At 45.6% G+C, this 22,592-nt stretch overlaps 1 protein-coding gene across 1 annotated transcript in view; it reads left to right on the top strand.

Moving 5' to 3' along the window:
- Positions 1 to 1,851, top strand: part of WNT7A (Wnt family member 7A) — a 68,663-nt gene extending 66,812 nt beyond the window's left edge. Inside the window, exon 4 of the mRNA XM_006917444.2 lies at positions 1,372 to 1,851. Coding sequence (XP_006917506.1) covers positions 1,372 to 1,851 — 480 coding nt within the window. The remainder of the gene's footprint in view (positions 1 to 1,371) is intronic.
- Positions 1,852 to 22,592: the final 20,741 nt, after the last annotated feature.

The raw sequence follows: 22,592 nt of genomic DNA, 5'->3' as shown, positions 1-22,592 counted from the left end.
TGAGGGAAGGAAAGAAAAAAAAAATTTTAACCTGAAAACAACCTAAATATCCTGTACTAATGGGAGGAGGGGTGGTAAATGTTGCCTTCTTTTATTGCTGGGGTGTTCCAAAGCTGGGAGTAGCAAAATATGGCCCATGAGTCATCTCTGGCCCATTGCCTAAATATGTAAATAAAGAGTGAATGAAAATCAACTATTAATTTTGCCTGTCCTGAAACTTCATATCAATGGAATCATACAGTATGTTTTCTTTTGTATCCAACTTTTTTCACTCAGCATTATACCTTAGAGATCTGTTCTTGTGTGTATTAGTAGTTCATTCATTTTTACTGCTGTCTAGTATTTCATTGTATGATTATAATTAATTACTACTCATTATCTCCATTCTGCATATAAAGAAACTGCAGTACAGAGGAAAAAAGTAAGTTGCCTAAAGACACACAGCAGGTTCATGTTAGATCTGGGATTTAAACCCTGGGTCCAGAATATATGCTTCCCCTCACCCTTTCCTTACAATGTTGCCTCTCATGCAATGATGATGGAAGCCTAAGGGATATTCAAAAGAAGGAGCATAGTATCTAGCCTGGGAGTCAGGGAAACCTGCCAGGGAAGCTTAAATCAGAGCCATGGTTCCCAGATTTAGATGTTCACAAGGCCTGGCAGGTGTCATAAGTAATCAAAGCAAATGACCTGAAAAACCATAGCTTTAGGTCAGGGAGGCAATAAGAAGCAGTGAGGACTAGGGCAAATTAACGGATACTGACCCATGAGGATGATAGGTGCTGGTACTGATCCAAGTACTGTTGCCATGTGACAATGCCAGCAGAAGTTGTGGTGAGCCAGGACATAACAGTACTGCCAGGCTGGCATTTGTGGCCAGCTTCTATGCTAGGAGGTCAATGCCCAGTTATACTAGGCATTAAGTAGTTTAAATATCACCCCAGAGTTGCCAGACACCCTTTCTGTTTGCCACAAAAACAAACAAACAAAACAACAACAACAACAACAACAAAAACCCGTGGAAGTCTGCCTGTTAAAATCTCCTGGTTTTTAAATGTTGGTTCAAAAATTATTTTAAACCTGTTCAGACCTAAGAGAACCTATGTGTGTTCTGGACTAACTCGAACTGATCTAAGAGCCAATCTAACGATGTCATAGGAATTGGGAGGCAAGGAAGGCAAGTTAGTTCCAGGTGAAAGACAACACAAGGGTTGGAGATGACAGGGATTTGAATCCAGGTCTAAATTTCCTGCACTGAAAAGAATAAAACCAAACTCAGCTAGGTGGGGCAAAGGGTGGGCCAGGCTGGGTGCTGCACACTGCCTAATGTGCAATGACATGTTCTATGCTCTTTTCTGCCCGCCCCTGCAGATCCTGGAAGAGAACATGAAGCTGGAGTGTAAGTGCCATGGCGTGTCAGGGTCATGCACCACCAAGACGTGCTGGACCACACTGCCACAGTTCCGGGAGCTGGGCTATGTGCTCAAGGACAAGTACAATGAGGCTGTTCACGTGGAGCCTGTACGCGCTAGCCGCAACAAGCGGCCCACCTTCCTGAAGATCAAGAAGCCACTGTCATACCGCAAGCCCATGGACACAGACCTGGTGTACATCGAGAAGTCACCCAACTACTGTGAGGAGGACCCAGTGACCGGTAGTGTGGGCACGCAGGGCCGCGCCTGCAACAAGACAGCCCCCCAAGCCAGTGGTTGTGACCTCATGTGCTGTGGCCGTGGCTACAACACCCACCAGTATGCCCGCGTGTGGCAGTGCAACTGCAAATTCCACTGGTGCTGCTATGTCAAGTGCAACACCTGCAGTGAACGCACGGAAGTGTATACGTGCAAGTGAGCTGGAGATTTCACCACATGTCGCCCTTGGATCAGGCAGGCTACCTCCAGCTGCAAGTTAGAAAGTGGGGAGGACCAGTTTCCAAGCTGAAATCATCCTGGCAGGTCACTTCCCAGATCTTCACAGGGAACTACAGAAATGCTGAGCTTGTCTTTTCTGCTGTGGGGGCACCTCTCTTGGGTTTCCTGCAGGCACCTGTGGGAAAGAGCTCTCCAGAGCCCTTAAGGATTCTGCTCCACACACAGTGCTGCTCCGCCCTACCCCAGATGCTGCCTGGGGCGCTCCTTGGCTGCAGCAGAGCCTTTCACAGCAGAAACCCTGGATCCTTAAGCCTCATCATAGCAATATTTAACAATTTATTCTGATAAAAAATAATATTAATTTATTTAATTAAAAAGAATCCTTTCACCTCATCGGGATCCGTTTTCTGCAATCAAAGTAGACTCTTTGCTTTCTTTGCAGGATAATTTTGTCAGTAGGACAAGGAGCCAAGTAGAACTGTACATAATTCTTCTTTATGCAGATATTTCTACTAGTTGATTTTGCAAATATCCTCTTGCAACATTAGATGTTTAAGTACAAGGGCAAATGTCCTTTATGCATATATAGATACACACACACACACACACACACACACACACACATTTTTTTTTTCTGTTTGCTGCTACTTATCCAGAAATTTAAGCTGGTCCATCCAGATTTGAAGATGTTTTGCAGAATATGTTTCCCATCCTTTAGTCCTTCTCAATTCAAACTTCACCATTAGAAAAATCCAGTTTGGAATATATAGGAAGAGGAAAGATAATAAAACTTCCAGCAGTTTCTGTCTTTTGAAAAGAGAGCCACTGGATAAGAGAGAATATTTTGTAAGAGACTATTTTTATATGAATATTTTATTTATATCAACTCTGGCTGTATCATTCCATGGCCTGTGCTTCTTCTTAATTCTGATACTTGCTTTGGGGTAAGGAGGGGCAAGGCCTGGGTATAGAGTCAGGCCCCATGAGGACCCTCACATAGCTGGTTTTTAGTCCTATTGGCCAAGTGGGCAAAGTGGCCCCTGCATGCCTAGGCTGTAGTGTCATCGGTGTTACCTGAGGTCCCCAGCCTCAACTTGTTAAGCTCAGGCCTTTGGAGCAAGGTCACTGAATGGTGACCTTGTAATGAGCCATGTGGTGAGCAGGTCCATGCCCTCAGCATTGCATGACTATCATAGGGACTTGGTCATTGCCACTCAGCAGAAGCCAGCTCAGAGAACCCACTCCTCACCAGAATACCCCTGTCATTGCCATGTGTCCTGGGGAAGAGGGTATGGTGAGGCACAGTCTTCAGTTATAGGGCAGAAACCTGGGGTGAGGGGTCTTATCAGCAGCAAGGCCCAGCAGGGCTTCCTAGATGTTACAGTCCCAGAGCAGAGTGTCAGAAGTGTGGATAAGGCCTCCCTGCTCTGGGTCCACCTACATCCAGTGCCTATCAACCTAGAAAGCTTTCCTCCAGGAGGCTGTGGGTATTCTGTGTCTATTTGCATGCCCGTGTGTGTGTATGTGTGTGTGTGTGTGTACTTTAAGAGTTCTTGGGGTAGTCATGTGACTTTGCACCTTCAAATACCTCTGGGGTGCTAATTTGTGTGTACCTTGTGTACTCCTATGTGTACCCAGCTTTCTCTGTGTCTCTCCATCTGTGTGCCTGAGCAATTTTGGGTGGTGTGTGGATGTAGTTGTATGCCTGTGCATCTGCTGGTTTCCAGGTGTCTCTGCTTGCGAGGAAGGACTTGTGGCGTGAGGCAGATTGCGGGGACCTTTGGCAATTGTGCTGAGCCACCTATTGATGGCATCTCTGAATTCCATGCCCACAGACACTGGTGAAACTCAGGAACCTCTGAGATTACAGCCCCAAGGCCCCAAGCCCTGGGACCCTCTTGGTGTCTAGGCTGTCAGACACCCAATGTCAGCACTGGGCCTGGATCACAGCATGGACAAATAAAATTGCTGGACAGTTGGTTGATTTCTTCCCTTGGACCATTTTTTATTCTTTACTTGGGTGTTAGGATGAGTAGCATGTGAAGGAATGAGTGGAAGGATGGATGGATGGATGGATGAATGTGCGAGTGGATGGGTGGGCAGGTGGGTGGATGGGTAAGTAAGGAGAAAACGTACAGAAGTTTTACAAAGCCCTCCATATCACAGTTTATCTTTGTCTTGGAAAACTTGCAGTGTCTACCATGAACAAAGAGGTTTCCGAGGCCCGCAGTCCCTCTGCTCCTGGCCTCATGACACCTGAGAATGGGAGAGGTTCTGACCAATCCTTCCAGATGACTATTTAATGTTAATCACATATACGTGATTTCAGAAGTCACCCCCATGCCCTACCTTACAAACCAGATGAGGAGTGGGCCTGCCATGAGGTCAGCTAGGCTTGTGAGAAGAATGAACAGGTTGGCTAGTAGCCTGTCACCTGTCCCCATAGCACACTGTCAGTTCCCAGTCCTGGAGCCTATCCTCTCTCTGAGGTGCCCAGCTCAGCTGTACTCTAAGTCTCAGTTTCTCCATCTCTAAAAGTAGGATTAAAAAAAACGTAACTCACGGGGCCTTTTTGGGAGTCCTCCCAGTAATGATTGTATAGCATTTTGTGTTTCAAAGCAATGGATGAATGCTAAATATTATTATTAACTGTTATTATTACTATTATTACTATTCTCTCCATAATGATAAGATTCTTCAAACACTGCTTATGGTAATAAATATTTGGTTCTGTATTAGGCAAAGCTATTTTCCCCCCTTTGCTTATTCCTAAAGTAGCTTTCCAATAAAACTAATATTAAAAAGACAAAAATTTTAAGAGGCTGAATAAAAAAATCGGAAGGTCCAGATGGGTAACAAAAGTGAGATGTGAGCTGCTCAACACAAGCTCATTATAGCCACATGGGAATGTGGGACTCCTCATAATCAAACCCTCTGATTTTTCAAGAAAGGCTGAACATCAGGTTTTAAAAATAAGATCTCCTACTGTTTTAATATGTTGACAAACACCATGAGGATGGAGCAAAACATGACTACAAGCTTAACTTGGCTTTTGTGCCACTAGTGTGCAGCCTCTGACTTGGACTAAATCTCTTGTTTTAGAGATGGAGAAACTGAGGCCCAGAGAGGGACAGGTCTTTATGCAAAGCCACACAGTCCAGCAGAGGGAAGACCAAGGACAGGACTTGTGCCTCCTGGGAGGGCCTTTCACCAATACAGCACACACCTGAGGCAGCAAAATAATTTGGAGGGGGGTTTGAAAGGGATAAATTTCCTACTCGTTCAAATGTATATAGGTGTTCTCATGTTTGTGCGCACATGCACTCACATACCCTCTAGACTTAAGTTCAGAACTAGGCTCTTCAGGGCAATGGACCTATGCCCCAAATCATTCTGCAGTGGGTGGGCTGGCAGCCAGCTAGGGGACCCCTAAATCCTCTCATTCTCTCACCCACATCACTCCAATCGAGGGAATTCCTCAGCAATACCTGGGTCAAGAGAGTTTTGGGGTAACGTTTTTATCCACCTAAGATGGAGCTGTTTCCTGCAGTCTTCAAGGCAAGTTTGTGATGTGTGTTCTGAGCCCCTAGGAGACTTTCCATTCCAACTTACAGATGAGGACCAGTCTCAGGGAAAGGAAGTGACTTCTTCAAGACTCCACCACCAGGAAGTGAGGAAATAAAGGCTGTAGTCGGGCTGTCCCACATCAGTCCATTGCACTTCTGAAGTTTAAGGAAACTAGAGAAAACTGTGGACCACACAGGCCTGACACCCAAGCCTGACACAGGTGGTCATTGTCAATTCTTCTTTCCACCTTATTAAGTGCATCTGACAGGTCATAAAACTCTAGCACTTCTTTCCATGGACATCACACAGTCCATCCACCTTCTTTACTGATTCTGGCCGTCATTGTCTGTTACCTAGAAAAATGCCACCACCTCTTCCCAGGTCCCCCTGCCTCTACTTACGCCCCATCAAGCCAGCCTTCCAAGCTCCGGATAAACCAATCTACTCCATGCCTACAACCTGCTGTGGCTCTTCATTGTCCTGAAAATAAAGACTAACTTCCTCAGCCCCTTACAAATTGGCACTTGCCATGCGGAGAGCTTTGCCTCTGCCTCTTCTGCACAGCAGTAACAAAGATGCCATTTGCGAAGTAATTGTTCTGTGTGAAGCAAGGTCCTAGCAATTTTGGTGTCCTCTCTCTTATCTTCACACTTCCCTGTACATCTTATATCTTTGCCGTTCCCTCTGCCAGGAGCACCCACCTTCCTTTCCTCTACTTGACAGACTCCTGGTCCTCTGAGGAACCTTTCTGTATTGCTGCAGGAAAGATGGGATCTGGAACCACTGTGTGCAAGTGCAGCCATGCCCTTTTTCTCATCTTGAGCTGCTGGAATTGGAACCACATACTTCCTCACGGTGTTCCAGAACTACCTTCTAGATGAAGGCAGAGAGACAAAGAGACTCACCCACATAAATCACTGACAGGCACAGGACCAGACCTATGACTCAGGTTCTATGACCAGGGCTCTTTGTCTGCTTGAGGAAGTGTATCAGTTAGTTATTACTGAGTAACAAAACACCCCAAAACTCAATGACTTCAAATAATTTTATCATTGCTCCTGAGTCTATGCATGAGTTGGGCAGTTTTTCTGATATTAGCTGGGTTGCCTCACGCACACACAGACAGCTGTGGATAAGGTAGGTAGCCCTGCTAATCTTGGCAGAACTGAGTCATGTATTTTGGGGTTATCTGATTATGGGCTGGTCTGAAATAGCTTCAGCTAGAATGAGTGGTCCATCTGTGACATGATCTCATTCTTCAGCAGGCTAGCCCAGGCTTGTTCACATCAGAGAGGAAGCATCCCGAAAGTAGAAGCAGAAGCTGCCAGGCTTCTTGAGGCCCAGGCTCAGCACTAGCACAATGTAGCACAATTCTGCTACATTCTACTGGCCAAAGGAAGTCACGGAGGCAGCCCAGATTCAAGGCATTGAGAAAGAGACTCTCTCAATGGTGTGAGCTGCACAGTCACATAGCAATAGGTGTGTGACAGAGAAGGGACTTGACCACAGGACCAGTGTGAAGACATTCACATCTGCTGTCTTGAGCAGAAGAGAGCCTTAACACTGACCATCTGGCAGGGACACAGTCACTCTGGTGGACTTCCTAGAGCCTCAGCTTCTCTACTTCTCTCAGCTACCTGGTTCTGAAGTCAGTCTTAAGTCTACTCTTCCTCTACCCCCATCCATCAGCAAATCCCATTGAATCTACTTCAAAATATACCCACTCTGCATACCCACCAACCATCTGTGTGACCAAGTTGGGCCAAATTCTCAACACTCCCAGGTCCTCTTACATAGATCACACGGCTAGACTATCTTCCCTGACACCCATGCAGTTGGAAGTGGCCATATGACTGGGCTCTGCACCATGGAGTAGGGGTGATGTGCTCCACTTCCAGGCCCATCAACACCTTCCATGCTCTTTCTTTCTCCCTGGCTTGGCACAGCCACCCAGGGGGCTGTGGTGCATGGGCAGTGGAGCCACAGAGGAAGGTCCCTGGGTCCCTGAGTGGCCACCAGAAGGAGAGCCATCTGATGATCAGGAATACCCATGGGCAAGGAATATGTCTGTTGTGGGAAATCACTGAGATTTGGAAGCTCATCTGTTATAGCACAGAGCCCCCTCCTTTGCTAGGTTCCAGCCACAGTGGTCTGCCTTCTGTTCTTTCAACATACTAGATTCTTTCCTGCCTCTGGGCCTTGTAAATGCTGTTCCCTCTGATTTTTTGCATAGCTGGACATTTTTGGTTAATAAGACTTGACTCAAATGCCAACACTTAAGTGTATACCTCCAATCATCCTGGCTTCCAGCACCTTTCATCCACTATTTTTGTTTCTCTGTAGCATTTACCACTATCTGAAATCATATTTCTCATTTATTAGAGGCTGTACAATATAGTGGTTAAGAGCATCAACCCTGGAGCCAGACACTCTGTGTTCAAACCTGGCTTTGCTGTTTGCTGTCTGTGTGGTTTAGGGTTAAAAACTTAACATTTCTCTGCCTGTGTTTCACCATTTGTAAAATAGAGGCAGTAATAGGATTATCACAGTGATTAAATGAGCTAACACATGTAAATTGCAAAATACAGTGCCTGGTACACTGTAAGGGCTGTGAATGTGCAAGGTTCGGGCATTACTTACTGTGTTTATTGAGTTTCATGAGTACAGGACTCCAGCTGTCTTAGTTGTCACTGGGTTCCCAGTGCATAGCACACAGGTTTAATAAATGTTTGTTGAATAAAAATGAATAAAGAGCTAGAGCCTATTTCCGGACTCACCAGGTCCCTGCCTAGGCCCAAGTTGGGGGTGGTAGGCTCAGGCAGGCATCTGAAACCAAGAGCTAAGGGATAAGAGGCAGGGGCTTGGTGGGGGAGTGTACAGAGACAGATCGAACCCCCTGGATGTGGTCACAGGCACATCTGCCCCATTGACAAGGTGGCTGCTGGTTGCCACAACAACACTTCCGACCCCAGAAGAATGTGCTGGAAACAACAGGAGAGCTCTGTAGCCACCCTTCAGCTTAGCCCCCAGGATGGTAAGCTGCCTCTGATCCAGAGAAAGTGTCATATCATATGCTTGTGCACATACACACAGACCCATGGTTGCACATGGACACTGAACAAGAGACCCAGAGGGAACTGAACACACCCAGAGGGCCATACAAAGCCAAGGGAAGGACCAGACCTTCACAAAGGAGGTACCGATACATACAATCATCATGGCCAGAGCATCAGACACCATGAGAGGTCCCAAGAGATACACACAGACCAACACAAGGAGTCCAGGGTCACATTCACAAAATGCTACTCACTCAGATGCCAACCACAGACTGGGTAACTTGTCTCACCTGGGAGGTCATGGCTTAACTTTCACCATTCACCTGTAGTCCCTGGCAACTGCAGGCCCCCAATCCGTGTGTGTGTGTGGTGTAGGGACAGGTGGGAATCAGGGGTGTACAAGTTGGAGGGAGACCCAGTGCCATCTCCTTCAGGAGGGAGGCCACACTTATACTAGAGATAGTTGAGCATAAAGAGAAAAAATCTCTGAGGCCTGAGAGAGAACCTGCTGAGGCTCCTGCCTCACTCGCACAGAGCAGTGTGCCCCAACAAAGGCCCCTGCTCTCAGCCCAAAATGCTGGGGTCTAATCCCAGTTCTACCCGCTCCTACTGTGGAGAGATTGGGCAAGGGCTTCCACCCTCTGAGCTTCAGCACTCTCACTACAAAGCACGTGGGGTAATTTCCAGTGGGGCTCCCCAGTGCTGCCAGAGCAGACAGTAGCTGTGAATAACCACCATCGATTGACAGCAGCCTGCAGTACCTTGAAACTGCAAGCCTGGATTCAGTCCTCACTGCCATCGGGGTGCTGGGTGGGTGCCAGTGACAGTGGGGGGCCTCTGCCAGAAGTCAGCCTCAGACTGGGATTCTGAAAGCCCAGTCCCTGGACTTCTCTCAGGGGATCAGGAGATCAATAGGTCAAAACTATTTTCATGGTAATACTAAGTTATTTGCCTTTTTCACACTCATTCTGTCTCACAAGTGTACAGTGGAGTTTTCCAGAGGCTACATGACTGATGGTAACGCAAGCAACTGAATGCAGTAGCAGATGTGAGAATCCAGCCACACATTAAAGAGATTTGAAAAATTGTAAAACAATGCCACTCTTCTCACTGAGGTTTATTTTATTTTATTGGTTTTAAAACAGAAAAACCTATTTTTCATTAAAAAATGTGTTACTTATGTAAACATAGTGGGTTTATTATTATTTTAAATAAATTAATACATAAACATTTCTATTTTTTCTTGGCTTTGATTTATGTTACTGTAAATATTGATAGATATGCATATACACAGCAGCTCTTGGTCTGCAATAATTTTTTAAATGTTAAGGCGTCCCAAGATCCCAACGATTGAGGCTTGCTGCCTGAGACACACAGCTATAACTGATTAGAGTTCCTTTGCTCATCCAAAGTCAGTAAATAATAAAAATAGGGAGCATATACCGAGTCCTTCACATGTGCCAGGCCCTATTCTAAGGGCTTTAGAAGGGTCATCTCATGGAATCCCCACACCAGCTTTATGAAAGTGGTGCTATTGAGGCAGAGGAGGAAACCCAGGCTGTTTCCATATAGCCTGATGAGGTTGTGGGATCAGTAACTGACAGAGTCAGGACTGAAATCCAGGCTATCTGACCTGAGAACCCACTCCTCCCCCAACCCCAAACTAGATATCTCTGCCCCTCCCTGTGCCAGATAAAATACAAGATGCCCATTTAAATTTAAATTTCAGATAAGGAACAATAATAACAAAAAATGTGGTACAGGTTTGCACCAAACATTGCATGGGATGTACTTTTATACTATACTAAGAATAACTTATTTATATGAAATTCAAATTTAACTAGCATCCTATATTTTATTTGCTTTTTAAAAATTTTTTATTTTATTTTTATTTGCAACCCTGTGTGTGCCAGTCCTGCTCTGGGTGCTGAGGGCCCCTGCCTTTTATATGTCTGCCCCAGGCAGCATGGTCCAGCCACTTTCCAGCTATGTACGGTGAGGGCAATGCCTCCCCGTCTCTAATCTGCATTATGGTCCCTCACCCCGGGACAGAGATGAGGGGAGGAGGCAGGAGTAGCTGAGTTGTTGTGATCATGGGCACTTTTTCTGGTAACATTTCTCTTCCATTTCAGAGCCTAGGAGAGTCTCTCCATCAATCACCTATCTTTCCCCCATACCCTGTCACCTTTCCATATTTCATAGCTAGTCAGGCCTACTCAGAGCTTGTCCCAGAGCTGCTGCAATCTACTTACCCCACCCCCACCCACTGCCATCCTCTAAGGCAGCCTTCTCCCTCTTGCTTCCACACCCCAGTATACCCCACCCTCACCTCAGCCCTGGTACCCAAGGGAGAACCATGTTCTCCGTAGCCTTGCTTTGACCTTCTCTTGCCTCCATCAGAGCATGGCTAGGGAGCTGCCACTCAGCAACAGGATTCTGAACATCCGCAGGTCCTGGGGCTCCCCCATCACAGGGACACCCATTTTACAGACAAGAAAACTGAGGCTCGGCTCCTAAGGCCTGTCATTTGGCACTTACTTAGATACCAAGAGTTCTGAAATCCAGGCTCTCCTCTCTACAGGAATGTCTGTCTTCTGCCCAGAACACCCTCCAGCCTACCTGCCAACCAGCATACCTGGAGAGGAGCAGAGAGGTGACTACGACAGACACTCTGACCAGCTCTTGCTGCTGGAAAGCAGCCAGAGCCACACATCCATCAGGGACATGGCGGCACTGAGTCAGTGAGCACACCAGTAGACTTTTTCACTTAATATATAATTACTTCCTTGAGTAAGAGCTTTTCTCCACCAACCTGGCCCCCTTCTTGGCTGTTTCTTTTTTTTCTCCTTTGACCTCTGAGAGGAGGATCAATTAGTGTAGTTAAGCATCAGCTACAGGCAAAGACAGCACCGGGTGTCAGGAGCCCCAGCAAAGTGCACTCAGGAGAAAACTTAAGATGGAGGTCGGACAGGACAGAAGAGCTGTCAAGAGTGTAGGATCTGGGCTCAGACACTGAGCTGCGTGATCCGGCAAGTCATTGAATCTGTCTGGGCTTCCGCTTTCTCATCTATTATTCACTGTTAGTGTGTGCTAGGCCCTTTTCTAAGCACTTTCACATATTCTTTCATGTAACCCTCCCAAAATAAGGTAGATACTGTAACTAGGTTTGGTACATGAGTTTGCTCAGGCTGCTGTGACATAGTACCACAAACAGGGTGGCTTAAACAATAAAAATTTATTTCCTCACAGTTCTGGAGGCTAAAAGTCCAAAAGCAAGGCATCAGTAGGGTTGGTTCCTTCTGAGGGCTGTGAGAGAGAATCCACTTCACACCTCTCTCCTTGGCTCATAGATGGCTATCTTCTCCCTGAGTCTCCATATTGTCTTCCCTCAGTGTGTGTCTCTGTGTCCAAACGTTCCCTTTTTATAAGGATATACTGGATGAGGGTCCACTCAAATAATCTCATTTTAACTTGAGCACCCCTTTAAATATTCTATCTCCAAATAAGGTCACATTCTATTGGGGTTAGGGCTCCAACATATAAATTGGGGAGACACAATTCAACCTATAACATCTGGTTATAGGTGAGTAAACTGAGGCTAAGAATCTAAGTGATTGATCCAAGATCACACAGGTTTTAAAGGCTAGAAGCATAATCAAACACAGATTCTAGAGCCCCAATTACTGTCAACCCTTCAGTAGTACTGCCTGTTAAAAACTATGCCAATTGTTCCAATCTGATAAGGCTGTGCCGGGGATGAAACAGCATAAGCCATGTAAAGTGTTTAGAACAGTGCCTGGCGCAGAATCAGTAGTGAACAAATGTCAACTGGTAATATCATGGTCTGCTGAGCCTGGGTTCAAATCCTGCCCTGACCTCTCATGCTGTACGATCTTGAGAGGGGCTTCACCTTTTCGGGCCTCAGTGTTCTCATCTGTGAAATGTGAAGCGGATAACAGTCCTTTCCCAAATCTTGTAGTAAGACTCCTCTGGGCTCCCAATGTCCTCTGAGCACGTCTGCCAGCAGGTGTGGGCTGTGATGCCAACCTCTCTGCCTTCTCTCCAGGTGCTGGAGCCACTCCTGACCTCACCTTCATGTGGCCTTCTTCAGGGTATGGTGGAGGATCTGACCCAGGACACACATCAGCCTAGGTTGACAGAGGAAGAAAAGAAAAATGAGAAAAAACTGAGTTTATTTCAGATGAGGAGGTTAGAGAATCACTGGGATGTCTGCTTCTGGCCAAAATGGAGTCACAGGGACCAGGTTACTCTCCTGTCTGAAATAAACCAACAAAATAGGCAAAATAAATGAAACAGTAATTATCAAGACTGAATTTAAGACCACAAAGGACAATGATCCCTGCAATATAGGAAGCAAATTAGGTGAGCCCTATGAATGTCCAGCTTGCTGCCTTGAGAGTTTGAGTTTCTAGGCTGGTGCATGGGAAGGGAGAGCTGCACAGGGCCCATGGAACTCCCTGAGGGTACATAGAGATCAAAGCAGCCATGGTTTTCAGGGCAGAGCACCTGCAAGGAGAGAGTACCCAGAGAGACAGGCCTGCATATCCACAAGGGTCCCCCTTGAGTACCCAGCAGAGTAACCAGTGCTTGCACATGAGGACTCTATTTAAAGCCAGAAGAAGAAGAATCTGGAAGGCTTAGAGAGAAGATCTCCTGTTGTCACACAGAACTTGGAATAGTACCTGCTCCCCCTGGCCAGACTGAAAAGTCTCCCAGTTCACAGAGCGGTGGGTGGAGTGCTCAAGAAGACCTTACCTCAGTATTGAAGAACAATCACTCCTGGACTGAACCCTGCTGTAGACCCACCTACCAGACCATAACAGTCAGACCTGAGAGAACCAAATAGTTTCCAAGTGACTTGACTACATCTCTAAAGAAGTAGGACAAAAATATCAGCACCCAACCAAATAAAAATTCACAATGTCTGGCATCCAATAGATCACCAGGCACGCAAAGAGGCAGGAAAACATCTGTGGTGCAGAGAAAAATCAACCAATCAAAACCAACCTAGAATTGACACAGGCACTAGAATTAGTAGAGAAGAACATTAAAATAGTTACTGAGACTGGATGCCAGGTTCAAAAAGTTAAGTTGAGATGTGGAAGATATAAAAAAGACCTTCTAGAGCTGAAAATTAAGAGGTCTGAAATGAAGAATATACTGGCAGGAGTAACAGCAAATTAGACACTGCAGACAAAAAGATTAAAAACATAAAGACTCAGCAAGAGAACTATTCAACATGAAACACAGAGAAAAATATTTTTTTAAAAATATGAAAAGTGCATTTGTGAGCTGTCAGACTACTTCAAGCAGCCTAACATACAAATAATTGGAGACTGGGAAGGAAAAGTAGTGAAGAGAGCAGCAAAAAAAAAAAATTTTGGCTGAAAAGAAATAATGGTTAAAAAATTTCCAAATGTCATGAAAAATTATAGACCCACAGACCCAAGAACTCAAAGAACTCTAAGCACAAGAAACATGAAGAAAATCACACCAAGGCACATTATGTCAAATTGCTCAAAACCAGTTATAAAGATAAAATCTTAAAAGAAGCCAGAGGGGGAAAAATGTTACTCTTTCAGACATATAAAAATTGAAAGAATTCATCACTAGCAAACAAACACTCCAAAAAGTGCAAAAGGACACCCTTTAAGAGGAAAGAAAATGACCCCGATAGACACCCAGGCCTACATAGAGAAACAAGGGGCTTTGGAAATGGGAATTCCATGGGGAAATGTAACAGTAGATTTTCCATATTATTTAAATATCTTTCCCAAACAATTGACTGTTTAAACAAACAAACAAACAAAAAACAATAAACCATCTGTTATGAGGGTTATAATTTCAATGAGGAGAATGTGGCACAGAAAAGTTAAGTCACCTGCTTAACAAGGGTATAGGCAGTTGTCAATGCCGGTCTGGTGAGCTCTGCTTGAAGTTTAAGAGTTTGGTTTTATTTCTGGTGGAAATAAAAAATATTATAGTTACAAATACTTGGAGATATAGATACATAGATATACAGATATATGAATTTATACCTATATAATGAATATATTTACATGGAATTTGCCTGTTAGGATAGTCACCGTGGTTATGCCAGATGGTGAACTTATGCGCTTTTGTGTTCTTTTTGCATATCTGTATTTTGTAATTTTATTTTATTCTGATTTGGTACAAAAACTTTCAATTACTTTGAGAGGAATAAAGCCCTTGGTTACACTGGAGTGTGAAAACTGTTTTCGGAATCCATTTCTTTTCTTATCCATTTATTAAAATTGGTCTCCACAGGCTCCCCTTCTCAAGAAGCCCTAAGGCAGCATCACTCCCACTTGGAAATGTGCTGGCCTGTGTGTCTAGAGACTGGGCTCTGCAGCACCAGCAGGATCCCTTACTTGCCTCTTGTATGTTGCCGTCTAAATAATGGTACAAAAATTATAGCATCAAAACTAAAAATAAAAAGCAACTCTGTTTTCAGTCGTTCCAGTGTGCCAGGCAGAGCAGGTGGCACAGTAGCCCCCAACTTTGACTGCACATTGCATCACCCGGCAACCTTTGGAAAGACAAAGTTTGCCTTGACTCTGCCCCAGAACTGCAATTGGATGGGGCTGAGGGGCAGACTGGGCATGAAGATTTCTCAAAGCTCAGTGCTATGCTCTTGAGCAGCCGAGGTGCCATCAACATGGCACTTAGGTGACATCAGTTAACTGCCTACACCCCCAGAACTTGGCCACAAATAAGGCTCAGATAGGGACAGACTCCTGACTTGTCCCAGACCACGCAGCCAAGCAAGGGCAGATCTGGGTTTGAAGCCTGGGGCTCCACAATTAAGCAGCACACCGTCCCACCAGACACTTCACTTCCCACGTGGCCAAGTGTAGACTTATTTTCTTCTGCATCTCACAGTCTTAATCTCAGAAAACAGCCCCTTCTCAAGCTTCCCAGTTATCTTTTGTCCCCCTTCTCCTCCCAGTCCCCAAATCAAATCAGTCGCCAGGTGCTAATAATTCTGCCTCCTAAGTCTCTCCTCTCCGGCCCACTGACACTGCCTATTTAGGCCTTGTCTTTCCCCAGGGCTATGGTCTTGGCTCCTAGCTCTCCAAGCCCAGGCACCTCTCTCGGCATCCCTGACCAGTGTGCTCCTCTCTCTCACATTGGATAGTAACCGCCTCCCCATCGGACTAGGAGCAACTCAAGGACGAGGATCATATCTGATTTTGCTCCAAGGCCCCAACAGGGCAGGGCACTCTATGAGCCCTAAATAAATGCTTAGTGGATGAATGAATGAATGAATCAATGATCAAAATTTATTAATGCCCAGGCTTCCTTTCTTCCCCATTGGGCTCTGAAGTCTTCAGATTTAGGGATCATTTCATTTTGCTCCATGTGCCAAGCTACAGAACCTACTTACTCAATCTGAGAAGGCTCTAATAAATGTTTGAATAATAGAATGGGCCTTTGCTTTTCCCTCTGTCCGTAATGCTTTTCCGTCAGACATTCCTGAAGGGGACCAAAGTTTTGCCACCCTAAAGCTGCCCTTTGGGATATAATTTTAAACTGGTTATTAAGAAACAAGACTCAGAAAGAACCTTTGATCCTCCCCTCCACACTTTCCTGCCTAAGAAATTCAGAGGTAAAGACTTACTCCAAGAAGAAAATCTTAGAATGCTCTCCTTAGCAGCCTAATTTGAATTGAGTATGGTGGATGAGAGGGGGTCAAACAGTGGCCTGTTTAATGGAGTTATTTAGCAAAAATTTACCTGCCATGTGTGTTCTGCTCTTCCTCAATTACCTGTAAATCACTCATTCTCACTTTTGAAATCTAGGATCCCATTCCCCTGCCTTTCTCTTTTGTCCAAAATATCATATACCTACCTAATTTTGCCTCGCTGTCTTTTGAATTTTCATGCTTATGTGAATTCCCCCTGCACATATATCAAAATTTGATTTTCTCCTGTTTATCTGTCTCTGTTAATTTGATTATTAGACCAGCTAGAAGAACTTAGAAGGTGAGAGGAAAAGTTTTCTTTTTTTAGTCTCCACATGGCTCACTCCTTCATCTTTTTCAAGTCTTTGCTCAAATGTCACCTTCTCAGTGAGGCCTGACCACCCTACTTAAAATCAAAGGTGCTTTTTCCTTCCAGGACTCAGATCTTTCTTCTGCATTGTTGTTTCCACCTCTTCACTTATGATGTCATTCATTTATTTATTATGTTATTGCCTGTGTTCCCACCACCACCAGAAAAAAAAGGTTTTTTATACACAGATATTCCTAATGCCTAAGACAATGTCTGGCACATAGTAGCTATTCAATAAATTCTTATTAAGTAAGGAAATAGCTCTTGTTCTCGTTCTGCTTAGTGGTCTGGGTATGACTCCTTGATCCCTCTGAGCTCCATATTTAAAATAATATTAGCAACAATAATAAAAAGTAATAAAGTAGGTTGGGTGGTGTAGTCATTGGCACTGCTTGCAAATATATTGTCTCTCCATTCTCCAGGCATATAGTAGGACCATGTTCTTTGCCCCTTTGGGTTTGGTCATGTGACTTTCATTGGCCAGTTTGAATTAAAGGAGAAGTGATGTGTCTCACTTCCAGGCAGACAGTTTAAGAGCTGATAGCAACTCCCCACTCCCTCTCCGCCCTGCCACAGTGATTGGCAGTGTTCCTGATAGTGGCTGCTCCATCAGCCTGACTCAATGACACAAGCAAAGCCACAGCTGACCCATTTTGGACATGTTGCATGAATGAGAAATAAACTTTTGTTGTATTAAGCCACTAGGATTTGGGGCTTTTGTTACTGCAGCATAACTTAGCCTCTCCTGACTGATGGTCCTGACAAATCAGATTCTGCAGCTCCTGGGTTACCCTGAGGGCTCATTCCTCTTTGCATTGGGGGATGGAAGATGGGGAAGGTGGACCTGCAACAATAACAATGACAGTGGCTTATCAATGCTCAATGCTTAATGCCCCTAGATTGTCCCATTGTATGGTCACAACAACCCAGAGTAGGCACTGCTGTTGTCCCCTTGGGTGTACAGAGAAGTGAGATACTTTCCCAGGGAACTGCGAGGAAGCAGGACCATGACTTGAACCCAGGCAGTCTAGCTCTGGTGTCTGGACTCTTCACAGTGAGCCATACCATATGTACCTCTTGTTTCCACTTCTGTCATTCTTCAGGTTCCTGCCACTGACGTGCTAGCTTGAGGAAATCTTGCAGCTCAATGCCTGGCCTCTCTGTTTGTTATACTCGGGCCCAGGCTGAGGGCAAGGGATGCCAGGTATAAGTATCTTTGCTAAGACAGTTACAAGGGGACGATCTGTTGTGCATAGAAGAGCTGGGGTCTAGTAGGCACCAGGACACAGACTCTGGCTGCTGGGAACTTCTCAACATGCCTTACATGTCAGTGTGTAGATTAGTCCATACTCTTTTGGGACTTGCTCTCTCTGTCATAAAGAGTACCAAGAGCTCTTGGCACCTAACCAAGTAGCATTGCTTGGGTCAGAGAGTGACCATCTAGTTTAACAATGTGGGAGACAAAGGCTCTAAAAGGAACAGGCACTTAGTGAAAGCCACACAGCAGGGATGAGACCTCAGTTTGCCTGGATTTAACTTTTAAAAACCAGTTTCTTTGATTAGACATACTCTCTCTGAGAAGACTTCCTTATTTAAATTTGGGATGTATGATAAGAGATTTCTCCCCATGTACCTGAGAAGAGGGGAGAACGGAAAGAGACATTTGTTATGCCAAGAACTCGACATAAGAAACCTCACTAAAGCCTCTGAGGTGGGTCTCATTGTGCCCACTTCACAGGTGAGAAGCCTGATGATGCCAAGCAAAGGGGCCACTTGTCTGAAGTCATAGGGCTGCTGAGTGGCCAAGCCAGGATTCATACCCTGGCTCCTCACAATAGCCAGGGCTTGACCTGCAAGACCATGTACCACCAGCCTCATGGCCACCATCTCTGCAGGAGCTGACCCTTTGGTAGGGAACTGAGTAGGGAGCTGAAACCACCCAAGACAGCTGACTTTGGGAGACACAGAGTCACATCAACCTTAGCTCTTGATTCTCTGTGATTTGGGCCAGGGCTTCTATTTGCTGAGCCTCAGCCATCTCAAGGGATCTTTTCTGCAATGAAATAATCAGGTCAAGTGTATTGCACTGCACTTGCACAGAGTAGGTACTCTGTACATGTCCACCCCAAGCACTCCCCAAGTAATGGGCACTCAGGTGTCTGCAACACCTGCTGGCCTAAATAGCACTGCTGAGTATCTCCTCATGGTCTCGGGTTGCATGTTGCCTAAGGGATAGGTATCTATCCTATGTTGTCTTAGGATAGGTATCCAGGAGCAGAATTGCTGAGTCACAGGCAGGTGTCACTTCTTTTGCATGAGCCCTGGGAGGTCACTTTCTTTATTGGCGACACCAGTTGCTGTTCCCACGCAGGACACCAGGGGTCCTCTATGCCCATAGTCATGCCAGCACTTGGTAGTGCCCAGCTTTCCAATTCTTGCCAGTCTAATCAAGATATAAAGTGATAACGTTGGGCTTCTCTGGCTACTAATGAGTTTGCCCCTCTCTTCATGTGCTTCTTGGCCTTTTCTGTCTTCTCTTCTATAAATGGTGTTTGGCCCAGTTGTCCACTGGGGCCACTACCTGGGAAGCTCTTCCTGAGCTTCCTACATGGTCCACATCCTTGATCCCTAGGCATATCTCCTTAGGAAGCCTGTACTGGCCACACATCTGCAGGGCTCCCTGGACCCCTGCAGTTCCTTGTGTTTCACCACTCCCTGACAGAGCTGGACCATGCTGCATTCTCATTCTTGTTTGTTCTTCTGCCTCATTCATTCATTGGTTTGTTTCCAATCACAGTTGGAATAAAATTCAAACTCCTCACCATGCCTAGAGGGTCCACACGATCTGGCTCCTGCTGGCATCTACCTCTCCTGAAGGGCTTGCTTTCTTGCTGAAGTCATGGCTTCCAGGCTGGGTTTGACCTGTCCTCTTCATCCCCACCTTGGGAGACTCCACATGGCTCCTTCCCTCCAGGCAGTTGCCTGTTTAGAATTCACTTTCTCACGGAGGTCCCAGATGCCCTGCCTAAAATATCAGCACATCGCCATATGCTACCCCCAGTCCGAAGCCCAGCTTTATCTTTCTTTCTGGCAGTACCAATACTGCTCGTTAAATCATAGACTTTTTTTAGTGATGTTTAAAGATGAGGAAGCTGAGGAATGTCAAGTCCATAGCAATCATAAAGTCCTCCCTGAGCAGAGGCCCAGAGCAGGCCCCGTGGGCCTTCTCCGGCACCACCCTGAAGTAGTTCCTAGGGTAGTTTTAAAACAAGTCCACGTGGATAGTTAGGAGAGCCCACCTAATTTCTATCCTGAGCCCCACTGTCTGCATCTAAGTCATGGCGGCTTCTTAAGACTTCTCCTCTGAGAATCAGAAGCAGGAGCGGATATGCATCATATCCAGACCTATGTGGAGAAGAAGTAAGTGGGCCTTGCCTACCTCTCCTTCCCCCACATCCACCTTTACAGAAGAGTCACAAGGTGATAGGAGCCCAGGATGGTCTCCCCTATGGAGATTATCTGCAGTACATCCATTCCAGTTTGCTGAAATGCAAGGAGCTGACCTCAATTGCATTAAGCCACAGAGATGCCTAGGTTTTGCTACTAGGGTAACTGGAATTGCCAACTAGAATAGTAGGATTGGGGCCATGTCCATCTCATTAGCTAGAAACAAGTGCCTGTCCAAGTCTCAGTGAAAGAACTGATAGATGGAATTAAGTGAGCCTTCCCTCTCACATTCTTGCTAGGTGGATTGTCTCAGTGTAAGAAAAGACATTCTCTTTCTTTATATTTTATATATATATTTATGTATTTTTATATATTTTAATTACAAAAGTAATACATGTTCCTTTGTTAAAATGTATACACACACACACATACACAAAAGGTCTAAAGTAAAAGATGAAATATGTATGTCTTTTCCAAAACCCTCCACCCCAGAGAGAATCACTAGGACCAGACTTTGGCTATGAGTACGAACATTTATGTATATACTCCTACTATATGCCTGCTTTGCAAGTTGTCATAGAGTATTTCATAACATGGAGGTACCCAAATTTATTTCATCAATCTCCTGTTGATGGACATTGAATAAAATTCTATTTGTTTTTCCACTATCACACAGAACATCATAACAAAGATCCTTGAACATCCATCCTTCTGCACTGGTGTGAGTCTTGCCATAAGATGGTGTCTTAGAAGTGGGGTTTCTGGGTCAGACAGTGGTGGCTTTGACACTGTGATAGATCTTTCAGATAAAGGGGTTGATTCTCCCAAAGGGTGACCCTGGATAAACCCTGGAGAGAGCTTTCCTTTGCTGGAGGAATTCTAAGGGCTTTAAACAACCACCCACGAGGGTGCTGCAAAGGGGGACCTTTGTCAAGTTCTGCATTGCCGTGGACAACCTTTCATTTGTTCCCACTGGCAGATTTTATTTCTGTACAAAACCTTTTGGGGGGTGATCCTAGTTGAGATCTGCTCGAGGTTTCTTCACAGCCACGATATGAAGTTCCATCTCCTGAGGGCCTGCTGGGGAGAACTAGAGCAGCCTCCAGCCGAACACCCAGCTTGAGGATGAAACTCCCCCATCCTCCCCTGGGATGGCCCTGTGAAGTCCACACAAGAAATGAATAGCCTTGTAGAATCAGTGCCACCGTTTGTCACCAGATGTTCAGAGGCAGGGGTGCTAATTTATGCAGGCAAGTAGGAAGGGAAAGATGGGAGGGAAGCTGCTAGGAAGAGGGGCGGGCTGTCTGAGGGAAGGCAGGGGAGCCCCACACTGGGGGTGTGCATGGAAGTGCATCTGTAGGAGAAACTGAGCAGGAGGCGGGGCACTGAACATTTAGGGTCTCCTGGCAATGACATGTAATGAGCCTGAGAATAAGGATGTCTGATATTATTACAAGATTCTATAATACTGTTGAGAATTTCTATCATCAGTTTCCTGGATTCTACACTTTGTTTTAAAATGCTCTGATCTTATGATTTTGAGCCTCCGATTCTTTGTTAAAGCTCCAGTGGGGCACACAGAGCAGGTGACTTTAGAGAGAGGCTACTGGAGATAAAATTCAACTCATATGAATGTAGAGAACTTGGGCACACTGCCTGCCAGCTCCATTCCTTTGTTTCCTGGAAGATAAATGGGGAAAGAATGGTATTGGCTCATAGTGTCCCTGGAAGGGTTCAAACATACATGGACCCCTCAAAAGGGAGCTTGGAACCCAGTGGGTGCACAGCAAAGGCTTCATTTGATTGCTCTTCAATTAGTTTCCAAGGCCAGGGGGCCAAGATTTGATTCTGAGAGCTGAGGCCAGGGATTGAGCTGTTGTTCTAAGCTGCTTGCTTCTCTGAATCTGGAAGCATCAGGGGCTCCGGGGCTTGGGTCCATAGGGCAGCTAGCCCTCCACAGCAGGCAGCTGCTGGGAAGCAAAGCAAACACACAGAGGGAAGGAAGCTCCTGGGGCTTCGGGAAAGCAAACAAGGGCCACTTCCTCTAGCCGCAAGCTGCAGAGGACAACCTTTCCCAGGGTCGTTCCTTGGGAGTCGTCCTCAGGCGCCCAGCCAGTGTTTGGACAGCTTGAGTGGTGCTGAGGCAGAGAAAGCAGAAATGCAGAGAGCTAGGCCTGGTCAGGCCAGCCTCGGCCTCATCCTGCCTGTCACCTTGGCAGGCCACTGCCATGCGGCCTTCCTGGCCACATGCCCAACTCCATCGAGGAAGAAGCACTGGGGCTTGGAATACAATAACATCAATAATAATAATTAGCATTAACTAAATGCTTACCAGGAACCGGGCACTGACCTTAGTGTTTTATGTAGAATATATCATTTAATCTTAATCAGCATAACAATAACAATAAAAGAGGGGTGTTATTACTGTAATTTTGCAAATAAAGAAACTGAGGTAGGATTAAGTAATTTTACAGCCCAGATAGAATGGCTCTGGGCATTACACTCCCAAGAAATTACATATTTCCTTTCCTTTCAAGAGATATACTGCCAACAGG

Source organism: Pteropus alecto, unplaced genomic scaffold, assembly GCF_000325575.1.
Source record: "Pteropus alecto unplaced genomic scaffold, ASM32557v1 scaffold75, whole genome shotgun sequence".
Classification (NCBI taxonomy): Eukaryota; Metazoa; Chordata; class Mammalia; order Chiroptera; family Pteropodidae; genus Pteropus; species Pteropus alecto.
Note: the sequence above shows the minus strand (reverse complement) of the source record. Positions and strands in the feature narration are given on the sequence as shown.